Source organism: Equus przewalskii, chromosome 1 (assembly GCF_037783145.1).
Source record: "Equus przewalskii isolate Varuska chromosome 1, EquPr2, whole genome shotgun sequence".
Taxonomy (NCBI): Eukaryota; Metazoa; Chordata; class Mammalia; order Perissodactyla; family Equidae; genus Equus; species Equus przewalskii.
In genome coordinates, this window is record NC_091831.1 from 144902791 (window position 1) to 144920193 (window position 17403).

General features: G+C 37.9%; 1 protein-coding gene across 7 annotated transcripts in view; it reads left to right on the plus strand.

The window, feature by feature from the left end:
- The window catches only part of SPG11 (SPG11 vesicle trafficking associated, spatacsin), a 77649-nt gene that overhangs the window by 17712 nt on the left and 42534 nt on the right, over window positions 1–17403 (plus strand). For all 7 annotated transcript variants that reach the window (XR_011528851.1, XR_011528853.1, XR_011528854.1 and 4 more), the window contains 8 exons: window positions 8518–8673; window positions 9079–9254; window positions 11117–11293; window positions 12161–12232; window positions 12523–12650; window positions 12977–13152; window positions 13855–14068; window positions 17090–17293. Coding sequence is in view for 4 of the 7 variants with exons in the window: in XM_070581695.1 (XP_070437796.1) it covers window positions 8518–8673; window positions 9079–9254; window positions 11117–11293; window positions 12161–12232; window positions 12523–12650; window positions 12977–13152; window positions 13855–14068; window positions 17090–17293 (1303 nt within the window). In the remaining 3 variants the exon portion in view is untranslated. The remainder of the gene's footprint in view (window positions 1–8517; window positions 8674–9078; window positions 9255–11116; window positions 11294–12160; window positions 12233–12522; window positions 12651–12976; window positions 13153–13854; window positions 14069–17089; window positions 17294–17403) is intronic.

Genomic DNA, 17403 nt, shown 5'->3' on the forward strand with positions numbered 1-17403 from the left:
GCCAAATTGCATACCTTACCAGGGATAGGAAAGACAGACCATATCCTGGCTTCCCTCAACTACTGGGGATTGTTTGGCTCCTGTGCCCTGCTCCCCATATGGGGGGTGGGTTGGAGGTTGTCATGGGCGAGGGGTTCACCAGTTGTGGAGTGGAAACTGGTGGAGGGGGTGCCAGCTGAAAAGGAGGTGGCGCAGGGGCTGGCAGGGGAGCTGGGGATGCTGTGGGAGGATTTAAAGCAGTGATCAAAATTTCATTACCCTCCATCATGCCCTTGGAGTCCAGCAGAACTGGTTGGGGCTTCTCAGCCCTTTGAACCATCAAATTACACCTCCTTTGTGTCAGCTCATTTTGGTGCAATGACATAAAAGCCTGCACATGTGGGATTTCCTCCCATTTCCCTTCTCTGTTACAGAATGACTCCAGTTGCAAGATGGTAACATGACTTACAGATCCATTAACAGGCCACTTTTCTCCAGAACCTAAGGCGTGTTGTGGCCAGGCAACATTACAAAGGAAAATCATCTTTTTACATTTCATATGCTCATAACTAAAGCAATCCAGTTTTGGAGTATGCATCCGAGGGAGCTTCATTCAGGGATCAAATTAGCGTTCCCTGTAGTTGACTCACACACAAGATGAACATACCCACACAAAGACAAAATCCATCTCCTGCAGGACGAAAACAGATGATGAAGTCCAAGAATCCCCTAGATCTCTCCCAAATGAGGGTCCTCCTTTTTCAATCACACAAAATACAAGTGGAGAGACAGAGGATTCATGACCGTGTGTGTCATGGTGACTCACCTGGCAAATGCAAAACTGAAAGTAGACTGAGGTCTAGTGCACTTCTCCACTCCAGGTGAGCATTGCACTGATGGCAGCTGACGCCAGTGGGAAGCGGGGAGTGGCAGGGGAAGTCTGCAGGGCAAAGATGCCTGGGCAGCTGCTGGGGACCACTGACCACTGAAACTCTCACTGAGGCCGTCCAGCCATGGGCACGAGACTCTTGGGTGGCTCACCAAAATTGATACCAAACCTCTTAATCTCAAGTTCATGTGCCCAATAGGTTCAAGAGAACCTGTTCTCCTGCCTTCTCATTTTGGCCAATTCAAATAAACCTTTCTCCATCTCCAAGTGCTGATGTCTCTGTGATTGGCTTATTGTGCTTCTGGCACAGGAATTTGAGATTAAGGGATTAGGTATCAAGAATGTGGATTAGAAATTTGCTTTTTAAAAACGTTCTCTTTGGTGTTGAATGCACAGTTTGCTCTCCTCTCTATTGAATTGCTAACTCTTTTTATGCTCCATTTTTTTATTGAGGTCATAATAGTTATAACATTGTGAAATTTTGGTTGTACATTATTACTTATAAGTCACCATATATATGTGCCCCTTTACCCTTTATGCCCAACTACCAGCCCCCTTCCCCTCTGGTAACCACTTATCTGTTCTCTTTGTCCCTGTGTTTATGTTCCACATATGAGTGAAATCATGTGGTGTTTGTCTTTCTCTGTCTGGCTTATTTCACTTAACATAATACCTTCAAGGTCCATCCATGTTGTTGCAAAGAGGATGATTTTGTCTTTTTTTATGGCTGAGTAGTATTCCATTTGTGTGTGTGTGTGTGTGTGTGTGTGTGTGTACATCTTCTTTATCCAGTCATCTGTAGATGGGCACTTCGGTTGCTTCCATGTTTTGGCTGTTGTAAATAATGCTGCAATGAACATAGAAGTGTGTAAGTCCCTTTGAATTCTTGATTTCAAGTTCTTTGGATAAATACCCAGTAGAGGTATAGCTGGGCCATTTGGTTATTTCTATTTTTAAGTTTTTGAGAAATCTCCACACTGTTTTCCATAGTGGGTGCACCAGTTTACATTCCCACCAGCAGCATATGAGGGCTTCCTTTTCTCCACATCCTCTCCAACTATAGCCATTCCAACAGGTGTAAGGTGTTATCTCATTGTAGTTTTGATTTCCATTTCCCCAGTGATTAGTGGTTTGGATGTCTTTTCATGTGTCTCTTGGCCCATCTGTATATCTTCTTTGGGGAAATGTCTGTTCATATCCTCTCCCCATTTTTTGTTTGGGTTGTGTTTTTGTTGTTGAGTTATATGAGTTCTTTATATATTTTGGAGATTAACTCCTTGTCAGATATATGATTTGCAAATATTTCCTCCCAATTGGTGAGTTGTCTTTTTGTTTTGTTCATAGTTTCCATTGCCTTACAGAAGCTGTTTAGTCTGATGAAGTCCCACTTGTTTATTTTTTCTTTTGTTTGTCTTGCCTGAGTAGACATGGTATTCAAAAAGATCCTTCTAAGACCAATGTCAAAGGACTGCCTAAATATTCTTCTAGGAGTTTTATGGTTTCACGTCTTACCTTCAGGTGTTTAATCCATTTTGAGTTACTTAATCCATTTTGAGTTAATTTTTGTGTATGGCGAAAGATTCTTGCATGTGGCTGTTCAGTTTTCCCAGCACAATTTATTGAAGAGACTTTCCTTTCTCCATTGTGTGTTCTTAGCTCCTTTGTCAAAAATTAGCTGTCCATAGATGTGTGGTTTTATTTCTGGGCTTTCAATTCTGTTCCATTGATCTGTTTGTCTATTTTTGTACCAGTACTGTGCTGTTTTGATCACTATAGCTTTGTAGTATATTTTGAAGTCAGGAATTGTGATGCCTCCAGCTTTGTTGTTTTTTCTCAGGATTACTGTAGCTGTTTGGGATCTTTTGTTTCCCCATATGAATTCTAGGATTCTTTTTTCTATTTCTGTGAAGAATGTCATTGGGATTCTGATTGAGGATTGCATTGATTCTGTAGATTGCTTTAGGTAGTATGGATGTTTTAACTATGTTTATTCTTCCAATCCATGTGTATGGAATATCTTTCCATTTCTTTATGTCATCATCGATTTCTTTCAATAATGTCTTATAGTTTTCATTGTATAGGTCTTTTACCTCCTTGGTTAAATTTATTCCTAAATATTTTATTCTTTTTGTTGCAGTTGTAAGTGGGATTGTATTCTTGGGTTTTCTCTGTTAGTTCATCATTAGAGTATAGAAATGCACTGATTTTTGTAAGTTGATTTTGTACCCTGCACCTTTACTGTAGTTTTCTGATGGATTCTTTAGGATTTTCTATATATAAAATCATGTTGTCTGCAAACATAAGAGTTCAGTGCCAATTTGGATACCTTTTATTTCTTTTTCTTGTCTAATTGCTCTTACCAAAACCTCCAGTACTATGTTGAATAAGAGTGCTGAGAGTGGGCACCCTTATCTTGTTCTCGGAGGGATGGCTTTCAGTTTTTCCCTGTTGAGTATGACGTTGGCTGTTGGTTTGTCATATGTGGCCTTTATTATGTTGAGATACTTTCCTTTTATACCCATTTTATTGAGAATTTTTAACATAAATGGATGTTGGATCTTGTCAAATACTTCCTCTGCGTCTATTGAGATGATCACGTGGTTTTTATTCCTCATTTTGTTAATGTGGTGTATTACATTGATTGATTTGCAGATATTGAACCATCCCTGTGTCCCTGGTATAAATCCCACTTGATCATGGCGTATGATCCTTTTAATGTATTGCTGTATTCAATTTGCCAATATTTCGTTGAGGAATTTTACCTCTATTTTCATCAGCAATATTGGCCTGTAATTTTTCTTCTTTGTGTTGTCCTTGTTTGGCTTTGGGATCAGGGTGATGCTGGCCTTATAGAATGTGTTAGGAACTGTTACATCTTCCTCAATTTGGGGGAATAGTTTGAGAAGGATGGGTATTAAATCTTCTTTGAATGTTTGGTAGAATTCTCCAGAGAAGCCATCTGGTTCTGGACTTTTATTTTTGGGAAGGTTTTTGATTACTGTTTCAGTCTCTTTACGTGATTGGTCTATTCAGATTCTTTATTTCTTCTTGATTCAGTTTTGGGAGGTTGTATGAGTCTGAGAATTTATCCATTTCTTGTAGATTGTCCAATTTGTGGGCATATAGTTTTTCATAGTATTTTCTTATAATCCTTTGAATTACTGTGGTATCCATTGTAATTTCTCCTCTTTCATTTCTAATTTTATTATTTTGAGCCTTGTCTCTTTTTTTCTTAGTGTTTTCTTGGTTTCTCTTTCATTTATTTCTACTCTGATTTTTATCAGAGCTGACTGATTTTATCCTTCTGCTGACTCTGGGCTTTTTTTGTTGTTCTTTTTCTTGTTCTGGTAGGTGTAGTATAAGATTGCTTATTTGAGATTTTTCTTGTTTGTTAAGGTGGGCCTGTATTGCTGTGAATTTCCCATTTAGGACTGCTTTTGCTGCATCCCATATGAGTTGGTATGGTGTATTTTCATTTTCATTTCTCTCCAGGTATTTTTTTTATTTCTCCTTTAATTTCTTCAATGATCCATTGGTTGTTCAGTAGCATGTTGTTTAGTCTCCACATATTTGTGACTTTCCCAGCTTTTTTCTTGTAGTTGATTTCTAGTTTCATAGCATTATGGTCAGAACAGATGCTTGATATGATTTCAGTCTTCTTAAATTTGTTGAGACTTGCCTTGTTTCCCAACATATGGTCTGTCTTTGAGAATGTTCCATGAGTACTTGAGAAGAATATGTATTCTGCTGTTTTTGGATGTATGTAACTATTAAGTCCATCTGGTCTAGTTTTTCACTTAATTCCATTGTTTCCTTGTTAGCTTTCTCTCTGGATGATTTATCCCTTGATGTAAGAGGGGTGTTAAGGTCCACTACTATTACCGTGTTGCTGTTACTATCTCTTTTTAGGTCTGTTATTAGTTGCTTTATGTACTTTGGTGCTCCTGTTTTGGGTGCATATATATATTTATAAGTGTTGTGTCCTCTTGGTGGAGTGTCCCTTTTATCATTATATACTGCCTCTCTTTAAGTCTCATTGCCTTTTTTATCTTGAAGTCTGCTTTGTCTGATATAAGTATAGCAACACCTGCTTTTTGTCTGTTGTTGTTGTTGTTGTTGTTTTTTGCCTGTGGAAGATTAGCCCTGAGCTAACATCTGTGCCAGTCTTCCTCTACTTTATATGTGGGTTGCTGCCACAGCATGGCTGACGAGTGGTTTAGGTCCACATCCAGGATCTGAACCTGTGAACTTGAGCCGCTGAAGTGGAGTGCATCAAACTTAACTGCTATGCCACAGGGCTAGCCCCAACACCTGCTTTCTTTTGTGTGTCATTAGCTTGGAGTATTGTCTTCCATCCCTTCACTCAGAGCCTGTGTTTCTCTTTAAAGCTAAGATGTGTTTCCTGGAGGCAGCATATTGTTGGGTCTTGTTTTTTAATCCATCCCGCCACTCTGTGTCTTTTGATTGGTGAATTCTATCCATTTACATTTAGAGTGATTATTGATATATGAGAGCTTAATACTGCCATTTTATCACTTTTTTTCTGGTTGTTCTGTATTTTCCTTGTTTCTCATCTGTGTATTTCCAACTTCCAGTTCAGTTTGGTGTTTCTCTATGATGGTTTTCTCAGTTTTCTCTTTATTTATCATTTGTGTCTCTGTTCTAATTTTTTGTTTAACGGTTACCATCAGATTTGTATAAAAGATCTCGTAAATGAGATAGTCCATTTTCTGATAGCCTCTTATTTCCTTAGTCTAAGCAAGTTCCAGTCCTATCCTCTTCCCCATCTAACTTATTGTTGTCACAACTTATTCTGTTTTGTGTTGTGAGTTTGTGGTTAAAATGAAGTGATTATAGTTGTTTTTGATGTTATAATTGTTAGCTAACTTGTTCTGATAGACAGCTGCAATTTCCTGATTTTGTTTGCCTGTTTATCTCCTTGCTCAAGGCTATGTAAACCCTTTTTTTTTTTCAGGTATGAGGGCCTTCTCCAGCATTTCTCATAGGGGAGGGTCTTGTGGCAATGAACTGCCTCAGCTTTTGTTTATTTGGGAAAGTTTTTATTTCTCCATCATATCTGAAAGATATTTTTGCTGGATACAGTACTGTTGGCTGAAAGTTTTTGTCTTTCAGAATTTTGAATATATCATTCCCTTCTCTCCTAGTCTGTTAGGATTCTGCTGAGAAATCTGCTGAAAGCCTGATAGGGGTTCCTTTGTAGGTTATTTTCTTCTGCCTTGCTGCCCTTAATATTTTTTCTTTGTCATTGATTTTTGCCAATTTTACTAATATATGCCTTGGAGAAAAGGTCTTTTTACATTGATGTAACTAGGATTTCCATTGGCTTCATTTACTTATAATTCCAGCTTCTTCCCCAGGTTTGGGAAGTTTTCAACTATTATTTCTTTGAACAAACTCTCTGCTCCTTTCTCCCACTCTTCTCCCTCTGGAATACCTATAATCCTTATGTTGCATTTCCTAATTGAGTTGGATATTTCTTGGAGAATTTCTTCATTTCTTTTTAGTCTTAGTTCTCTCTCCTCCTCCATCTGAGTCATTTCTGTATTTCTGTTGTCTAAATTGCTAATTCTGTCCTCCATAATATCAGCTCTGTTATTTAAGGACTCCAGATTTTTCTTCATCTCATCCATTGTGTTTTTCGTCTCCAACATTTCTGATTGGTTTTTCTTTATCGTTTCAATCTCTTTTGTGAAGAATTCCCTCTGTTCATTAATTTTGTTCCCGATTTCTTTTTTGTTTCCTTTTTCTCCCCAAAGCCCCCCAGTACATAGTTGTATATTCTTTGTGTGGGTCCTTCTAGTTGTGGCATGTAGGACACTGCCTCAGTGTGGTTTGATGAGCAGTGCCATGTCTGCACCCAGGATTCGAACCAATGAAACACTGGGCCACCTGCAGCGGAGCACATGAACTTAACCACTCAGCCACAAGGCCAGCCCCTTGTTCCTGATTTCGTTGAACAGTGTATCTTTATTTTCTTGTAGCTCATTGAGTTTTTTTATGATAGCTATTTTGAATTTTCTGTCATTTAGATTGTAAATTTCTGTGCCTTCAGGGTTGATTTCTGGGTGCTTGTCATTTTCCTTCTGGTCTGGAATGTTAATATACCTCTTCATACTATTTGATAGGGTGGATTTGTGTCTTTGCATAGGGGGAGTATCTGGTTGCAGATTCCACCTGCTGCCTCTGGGGTCGGGCAGGAGTTGTGTATTGTCAGCCTGCCACGATCCCTGGCAGCTGTGCCTGTCCTTTGGAAGCTATGCTGACAGGGCCCGTCTGTGTTTGCCTGCTGACTACTACTGCTTTACATATGTATGCACAGATGCTCTGGTGGGGGTCCCTTGCTCTGGCTGACCAGCTGAGCTGGTGCACCAGGCAGGGGGAGGGGTTCTTTGTTTCATGTGCACGATCCCAGGGGTACTCTAGCTCCACAATCGCTGTCTGCCCTCCTGGACTGCTCGACTTGGTGAAGATGCCTTTGCAATTGCTTAGCCTCTTCAGCGTGAAGCTTTCCCATGGGCTGGGAGGCAACTCCGAGAGAAGGCATTCCTGTGGAGGGCTGCCCTTTCACTCCTCTCCTTTCAGAGCTGCACATGGTCCCGTGACCTAGATGGCTCCCATTGTGGGAGGGAGAAGAGATCCCCTTACCTCTTTGCACTGCCTCCCAGGGGGTCCAGCACCTCCACCTTCAGACGTATGGTTGCGTGGATCTCTTTGACATCTGTTGTGTTGTGTGAATGTCCTCTGTTGATTTATGTGTGTCCCTTTCGTTGTATCTTAGGGGAGAGTCTAAGGGAAGAGCTCATTCCACTGTGCTACTGGTGTCAGTCCTTCAATTTTTTTTAATCTGCTTGAATTTATAGGAAAAGGCCTGGTTTGTGGTGTTGAGTGGGGCTCCATCAATGATTGTATGGTCAATGTTCACTTCTGCTGTTTGGTGGTCAGTGATCTCTCCTCACTCTACTGCTTTGCCCTAAAGGGAGGGGATGGGTCTGGAAATAAGAAGCATACGAATACCTTTACCTACGCTTTCAGGGGACAACCCATGTTTTCCGTCATCCTCAGTCACAGATGCAGTCCTGGAGTTGGGGCCAATAGTGAGATAAACAGGAGTCACTTCATTAGGGCCTGCAGCTGGGAAATGGAGGATTCACGGGCCCACACTCTTTCCTTTACCTGCATGTTTAAGAGAATGGTTTTGAAATTATACAGGCTTAAGTTCAAATTTTGGCTCTGCCGCTTACTTTCCAAATTAATTCAGACAAGTTGTTTATCCTCTGAACCTCAGTTTTCTCCTCTATGGAAAGGGTGCTATACCACCTACCTCTCGGGTTGTTGAAAGGAATAAATTAGACAGCACTTGTAAAACACCAAGTACAATACTTAAGATATAGTAGGTGATCAGCAAAGTGGTAGTTACTAGAAATACCAGTAAGTAATGACTACTAGTAAGTAGAATCACTCAAGTTTGCAAGTATTAAGACTTCATAAAAGTTTGTGAACTTTTTGAAAATAAGATATTGGTCCTTGTTTTATGTTTAAGAATATTGCAACATGGTATTTTTTTATATGTTCATTTTATTGGGAGTATCCTGGTGTTCTTTATGTTAATTTCTTTGATTCTTTCTCAGATGTGGAAGAGCTGACACCAGCATTGGATTTACTTTGCTCAGCAATTAGAGAAAGTGATTCTGAAACCCAGAGCAAACACTTCTCAGAACAGTTGCTTAATCTTACACTGTCTTTCCTTAACAAACAAATAAAGGAGCTTTTTATTCACAATGAAGGTAAGAATAACAGCAAAGAGGGATGCATTTGTCCCATTCCTGTGTCAGGACAGAGATATAAGTGGTCCTATTTAATGAGAGAGCATAAGCTGTTGGAGTGTCATTTGCTAAAGTTAGGTAAAGTCAGTGTGCAATTGAGTGGGTGAAATGGGTTCTAATACTGGGAAAGTTGGCAGAAAGGACTAATCATTGTAAAAAGAGTTGTATTAAAACACAGAGCTATTTGTAAATAGGAAAAAGCTAAGATTTTTTGTTTGAGATTTTGAAAATGCTGAATTTGAATTTTGGCATTTTCTAGAATTCTTTATGATTGTAACAACTCATTCTTTCTCTACATACACACACATATATTTTTATATATGTGTGTGTATATATATGAAATTGGCACGTTGGTGTTTTCCATAGAGCTAGATGAACATCTACAGAAGGGAGTGAACATTTTGACCAGCTACATTAATGAACTTCGAACCTTCATGATAAAGTTTCCTTGGAAGCTAACAGATGCCATAGATGAATATGATGCAAATGAAAATGTCCCCAAAGTAAAGGAGAGCCATATGTGGGAGAAACTCAGCGTTGAGGTAAATATGAGTAATTTTCACTTCTTTTCTTTGCTAAATTCGGGAGAGCTGACAAAACAATAGGAAAAACAGAATTTAGAATCTATACGCTTGTGATTCAGAATCTTTGGCAAGGATTTTAGGTTTTGTAGGTTTGGGGACCTCTCAGCATGACTTCAAATTTATGTCTGCAAGCTTTGCTTATTTAATTCAGAACACAGATAGGCTCCCTCTTAATGCCAGATCTGCCCACTTGGATCCAGTGACAAGCATCCAACCTCAAACTGTATGAAGTGGCACTCCCTTGGCAATACCCCCTCAATGGCTAGGGCCTGGCACTTTGTACTTATGCATTCTGCCTGACCTTTGAATAAATTGAATTGCTGCTGGTGATTCAATCTTAGGAGACTTTTATTTTATGACATTATTGCTTGGAACTATGTTCGATTTGAGTCCTATCTCAGATTCCAGTTACGATATTTTGCCAGTTACATTTTCTGTGCTCATCTGCTTGCCTTTCTTGTTATAGTAGAAGTTAATACAACCAAACTGTGCCACCCTCTTTATGACTAGGGACTGGAAGAATCCCTCCACCCATGTGGAGAGTATTGGCATCTGAAAGACAAAGGCCAGAATAGCTTAACCCAGATGATCAGAATCAATAGAGAATGAAAGTAATATGGTGGAGATGCTGCCAGGCTCATAGTACTGCTGTTCTTGGGGTAGAGGGTTAGGGAAGTACCTGATATGACTGCATTTTTTTGTATTTCTTATTCATTCTCTAACCAAAAGTCTCTTGATTTTCCTTCTACTTTTTTTGGCTTCCCTTTTCCAGTCTCCTTCGCAGGTTTCACTTCCTGTTTCCCCCCTTTAATGTGCTCCAAGTCTCTATTCATGGCCTCTGCTCTTTTTGCTCAAAATCACTGATTTTTGATTTTTTAGGAGGTTACAGTCCACTTTGATGAAAGCTGTGGATTCTCTCTCCAAAAACATGCTTGTGAATGTGTGCGTGTGCACATACACACAATTTTGCACGTGAATTAATGGGGTTTACAGATCCCTCTAAAGCCCCAGGTTAAGAATGCCTCCTTTCTGTTCTCGCTCGAGTTTAGGTCTTTATTTCTTCTTACTTGGATTATTGCAGTAAGTTTCTAATGCCTCACTATCTTGAACTTGAATCCCTTTCAGTCCCTTCTCCACATTGCTTCCTGAATATTCTCCCTAGAATAGATATCTGATTATGTCACCTCTTGCATTTAAGACCCTTCAGTGGATCCGCCTAAGTATCAGGGTAAAATCTATCTCACACACACAATGCCCTTCATGATGGAACCTCTGTTTTTCTTTCAAGTCTCATCTGCTACTCTCTCCAGATTATCTTCAGTTACACTGAGTAATTTGGAGTTCCCTGAAGACTTGATGCCATTTCTTGCCATTATGCCTCTGCACATAATGTTCTGTCTTGTTGGAACACTTGTCCTCTTTTCTCAATATATGTATGTAACACTTACTTGTCTTTAAAACTTTTTGCCTCGTCAGTTATCTCCACTAGGAAACCTTTTCTTTTTGTCATCCATCTTACTTAGATGCTTCTCTTCTGGACTCTCCTCTCTAGCATCCTGGCTTACCTCTCTCATCACCCTTATCATAGAGTGCTATAATGAGTTCTTTATTTCTGTGTCTTCTACTCGTCTAAAAGCTCCTGGAGAGTGGGGTCTGTGTTGCATACTTCGTATCCCCTGTGAAAAGCCCCAAATCTAGTAGTAAATTTTCAGTGAAAGTCCCTTAGGAGGTGCTCAATAAATGTATAAGTTCCATGTTGATAATCATAAAAGGAAATAAAAAGGAGCTTAAAAAGCAAATGTTTTTCTTACTTTTCCTAGGAAGTTATCACCAATGCCGTTTTAAACAACAAAATACCAGAGGCACAAACTTTCTTTAGGATTAACAGTCATTCTGCTCAAAGACTTGAGGAGCTGATTAGAATAGGCCTAGATTTGGTCTTTGACAGTTTGAAAAAGAATAATATAAAGGAAGCCTCCGAACTTTTGAAGAATATGGTGAGTGGCATAATCCATTGTCTGATCTTAAAGTCCCTAAGGTACCAGAAGATCTCTATGTATTTAATGTAATTTCTGGTCGATATAAAAATTTATTTGTATTCATAGTTGTGTCACAAACTAAGAAATTTGTGTAGCTTTTATTAGGAAATAATGACAACATGAGAAATGTTCTTTGGCACTGAGTACTTTCTTGAAGAGATTCTTGATTAGAGTTTCCATTATTTGCTGTCTGTTAGATTTGGCACTTTGGTTAGAAGGAGACAGTGTTTTGCACAGAAGTCTTCACACATGTCACAGCATGCACGGGAGCTCATTATTTGTTGGGGGAAATTCTGTATTTTTCATGCAAGCACTTACATCTCCATTTGAACTTTCTAATGGATTATACTTTTGCTTCATGCTCTGTGGTTTTATTTCGTTTGAGAAGGGGATATCCTAGAGGCAGGGCTTCTGGACTAAGCTGAGAGCTGGCCCTAATCTGCAAGATTGGGGTCTTGCCCATGGTGACTTTCGGGAACTGCAGAGGAGTGAAAGTATGCAAGGGTTGTTATTTGCATCAACTTTTGTTTTCAAGTGAATCATCATAGCACATTCGTATAGTTTTGGTCCTATGGTAGCCTGGCATTATCTTAAATTGTTCTGTGTGCTGCCTTTTGTTTTGGCAAAATGTTTAGGGATTTTAGGGATAGGCAGTAAATATGTATGATAAATGTAGAAAATGAATGTTCACAAGAACAAAAAAGCTGTGGGATTCTAATAGGATGTATGTCTATAAGAGAATGCCTCTGTATCCAACATATATTTATGTTCAAAATAGGTCCATCACAAAATGTAAGTTTAAAAAAATTTTGTGTGTTATTATAGGGCTTTGATGTAAAAGACCAGCTGCTCAAGATATGCTTCTATACGACTGATAAAAATATACGGGACTTTTTGGTAGGTAAAGCTGAGACTGTAGTTTATATTTTCTGATAAACCTTGGTGAAACTTGAAGGTAAATTATTTTATTATTCTCCTAATATCCAGTAAGTAAAAGTACAACTCTTTTGTCTTTTTAAATGGCTCGTTTTGCATTTATAATGAAGGAAAATTTGTGTGACTATATATATTACCTCAAAAATTCAAAATACGATATTTAAATGGCATTTAATCTCATGACATTTGTTTTGCAGATGTACTTGATTTTTGTGAGGTCACTGCTTTAATTTAATTACTTTTTATTCAAGGTTGAAATTTTAAAAGAAAAAAATTATTTTTCTGAAAAAGAAAAAACAACTATAGACTTTGTGCATCGAGTTGAGAAGTTTTATTCAGGACATTTCCAAGAAAATGTGCAGATCCAGTCCTTTCCCAGGTAGTCTCATTAGCCCCCTTTTGATAATATGGGAAGAACATTGTGGACAGTGTTTAGTCTATAACTGTTAGTGAGCATGGAGTTCTCATATGGAACTGAGCTTACATTCCCTATAAAATAAAACTTACGTCATCCAGAAGGGACTCGTCCATTTTCTGTCATTTCAATATTTGCATGATCAGATATATATTTTTAAGATAAGAAATACAAAATTGAGAATATTGAATTGTATGTTTTCCAAAAGAATAGAAGTTCTTGAGCTGATAAAAAGAAATGATGCTTTTTTCCTCCAAAATTAGAAAAAAAAATTTATGTCACTGTTTCAGATATTGGATAAAGGAAGAAGATTTTTTCAAGCACAAATCTGTTTTGGACTCATTCCTGAAACATGATCATAAAGATAAATTTAACAGACAGGATCATAGAATTGTGTTAAATTGGGCCCAGTGGTGGAATCGAATAACACAAGAATCCATCCTTCTCCCCAGGATAAGTCCAGAAGGCAAGTGTGAGAGCCTGAAATCTCAGCATATTGAGTGAGGATTAAATTAAGTATTGGTATTTGAATATTTTGGAGTGTCTCCATTTTAGCATTCCTTTTGGGGGAAAAATAGTTAGTCGCTTTAAAATGCAGGTCGTTGAATTAAGACCCCTTTCTTATCTCAAGGTTTTTGTAAGTGATTTATAATATGATAGTGAAAGAGAGAAGTCATGGTTCAATGAATTGAGATTTCAAGACTGAGAGTTCTCATCCCAGCCTCAAAGTGACATTCTTTGTTTATCCAAACAGTCTTTGAGTTTCCTCTTGGTTAACTGAGGGCCTGTATCACATCAGGGCTCTGGGGAGTACCTAACAACGGTAGACAGTGGTAATTAACAGGGTGTCAAATTCATGTTTACTATTACAACCAAAGGTTTTATTTATATTAAGGAAAAGAGAAAAAGAGAGCTGAAAGATAAATGAAACACCCAGCTAATTCCCAAGTTTTATTTAATCACTGTAGTAATGAGAATCTCATCCTCCAGATGAAGCGTTGATTGTAAAATGAACAACACAAAAGAGGAAAATAGTAAAAGAAGCGGAGGCCCTGAATAATTCATATAGTATATAAATATTTATCTTATTCACTTAGCTAATTAGTGTTAAGTTTTGTGTCAATAATCATAATTCATTGCTGTTAAAATGTATTTGTTCTTAATATAGAATACAAATCATGTTCTCCTGAAGCCCTCTGGAGGTACCTCACAGCTCGCCATGATTGGTTAAACATTGTCACGTGGATTGGAGAATTTCAGACCCAGAGTAGTGATTCTTCACTTCAGCAGCACAAGTGGCCCCCTCTGACTGTTGATGTTATTGACCACAACACTTGCTGCAGCAACTACATGAGGAATGAAATTTTAGATAAGTTGGCCAGGTATTGTAACTGTGGGGATGAATTAAAGGAAGAGCAATAAAAAATAATGGTGTGATTTTTCCTTTAAAATGCAGTAAATCCAATGCAATGTTGTTTCATAGTATTTTAAAACTGAAAGGACATTATCTTATATTGAGGTTTTAAAATCATATGCACTCAACATCGTATGGTAGTGAATAGGCTCTCAAATTCTAGATGTAGGTTCCTCCCGAAACGTTATGTGTGCTTTGGTGTAGAAATGGTAAGCTGTCAGTGGGGCTGCAAGGGCCAAGTGGCAAGAGCTGAAATGAGGATACCTTAGTATCCTGTAGTGTCTCCCACTCTTCTCAGTACTAGCTCTGCACCCATATGCTGTGTATGGTCTTGAACTAAAGAGGACTGCTCAGTTAAGAAATTAGTGAGGGGAAGTGGCTCTTGAAGTGATAAGTGAAGATTTTAAACTTTTAATTCATTCCTAAAAATAATTCTGTTAGATCAGACCATGAATTTGCCATTTCTGTGGGTCAAATATGGGTGAATATTGGCAATTTCATACGGCTCAACCTAATCATTAATCTTTCTAAGCTATCAAAATAATATAAGGAGAATTAATAACTTGTATGTTAATTAAGTTTCTTAAACTTATTTCCTATGTATTATTTTATTTTATATTTATACTTATTGGGGCAGTATAGCTGTATTGTCCGACTCAACTTAAAGATGTAGAGAGTGAGATTCAGAGAAGTTAAGAGCTTTGCCCGACCCCATCGATTACTTACCGACTCCAATCCTTTTACCCCTGACTTTCTAGTCACTGTTTTTCCCATTGCACTGAATCCTCTTCTTCTTTTTTGCTAAAAGTAAAATTTTGTATAACTTGTATGCTTATCAAATATTTTGATTAATGTTTGATTATTTAAAAAGCTAATATATGTATGATTTAACATGATTATGACATTAATGAGATCTACATTGACAGAGTAAAGGGAAAAAATTATACCAGCCTTATAGATATAGAAAAGCATTTGATAAAATTCAACATCTGATAAAATTCAACATCTATTTATAATAAAAACTATTAGCAAACTAAGAATAGATGAAAACTCCCTTAACTTTAAAGGGGTGTCTAAAAAAAATCTTCTAGCTAATGTTATACTTAATCACAAGCATTCTCTTTAGATTTGGAACAAGACAAGCCTGCTATCAATTCTTCCCAAATTTATCTTTAGATATATTGCAATCTCAATAAAAATTCCAGCAGCTTTTCTTGTGTATTTTGACAAGCTGATTATAAATATTTATATGGAAATGCAGAGGGTCAAGAATAGCCCTGAAAAAGAGGAACTTGCCCTACTAGATATCAAAACTTATTTGAAAGCTATAGCAATTAAGACAGTGGGAGTATTGGTGCAGGAATAGACAAAGACCAATAGAACAAAATAGTGAGCATAGAAACAGACTTATACATATGCTCACTTTATATATGACAAAGGTGGCACTGCAGAACAATGGGGAAAGAGCAGTCTTTTTGAGAAATGGGGCTGAGATAACAGGATAGCTATATTGGGGAAAATTAAATTTGGACCCTCTGCCTTATATCATGCATAAAATCAACTCTGGGTGGATTTTAAAACCTAAATGTCAAATGTAAAACTGTAAAGCTTTTAGAAGATAAAGAAGAATATCCTCATAACCCCAGAGTATGCTTTCTAAAAGGCCTGAAGAGGCAAAGTAAGAGAACAGTTGCTGAGAGTGAGAGAGCCGTCTGGCAGGAGTTATGTCCCTTAGTGGAGAATGTCAGCCAACCTGCAGTCACCCAGGACAGAGAGAGCCAGGGTAACTCCCTTTTTCCTGGCTCTGATCTCCTGATGGGGATCTCCCATTGGACAGACCAAAACAGAAGCCTGAGGGCACTGGAGTCTTCTGCCCCAACCCTGTACAGGTGAGCCTCCAGGGACAGAGTCGGAGAAGAGTAGAGCTTCGATCTGGAGGGGAAAGATACCAGCACACACAGGCATCTCACAAAAGGAGAAGCCTATAAACATATGAAAAGATGCTCTTCCTCATTTGTAGTCATGGAAATGTAAATTTATTTTACATTTTGGTAAAATTACCTTACCAAAAAAAAATCTAGGAACAACTGCAAAGGTAGGGTGGAAAAATAAAATATAGTATAATCATATAATGGAATACTATATAACAATGAAAATTAATAAACAGTAGCCACAGGTACCAACATGGATAAATTGCACAATGTTGGGTAGAAGAAACAGGACAAAACAGTAAATCCAGAATGTTCCATTTATGCATAAAGTTTAAAATAGGCAAAACCAAACCATATATTATTTGAGGTTACATATATGGGTGGTAAAACTATGAATAAAAGTAAAGGAATGGTAATAGTAAAAGTCAGGATAGTAGTTACCTCTGTGGGTAGCGAAGGACCTGCAATGGGAGGGGAGTACACCAAGGGCTTCCAGGTGTAATCTTGTATAATCTGGGTGATGGTTACATGTGTTTCCTTAAACTCCGCATAATATATTTTTTATACTCCTTTGTATGGTATGTATGATGTATTTGAGTAAATTTGTAAAAAGTAATATTTAAATGCAAATTTCTATTGTTTAGTAGTTGGTCTATTTAAATTATTCTGCTTTACTTTCTTAATGATTTTGTTTGGCTGTATTGGTGAATTTCTCAGTGCTTAGAGCATCTAGCTTCAAGAGCTAACCACTGTTGCCACACTGGGTTGTATAGTTCCAATCAAAAACAAAAAAATGGAGATAGCTTACTTAAGGTTTCTGAAAAATTTAAGATAACTTGAGACTGTCATGACTACCTTTAAGTACTACAGTGGTGCAGAAACTTTTATTGGAAGCTAGCAAAATTTGTGTCTCAGAACATATTTATAGAGTAAGAATCAGCAGTCTTAATTTGTCAATACTTATTTTTAAGTAGTTGAGACTTAAACAATGGAAGTGATTTGGTCTGCTCTTAATCTAGCACCTTTTTAACTTGCCATCTCTTAATCCTGCCTGATAGGAATGGGATTTTTCTTAGATCTGAACTAGAAGACTTTGAACTCTTCCTCTTAAGACTGAACCGTATTGGGGGTGTGATGCAAGATACCCTCCCTGTTCAAAACTACAGGTCCAAAGAAGGTTGGGACTTCCATTCTCACTTCATTCTCTATTGTTTGGAACGCAGTCTGCAGTATCTTCTTTATGTCTATCTAGACTGTTACAAGTGAGTACTGAGAATTGATTTGTCCTTGAGCAGGTCTTCAGGTTTCCTCTTTCCATACTACTTATGAACTCGACTTTTAGGAATATATTAAGCGTTGACATGAGAAATAT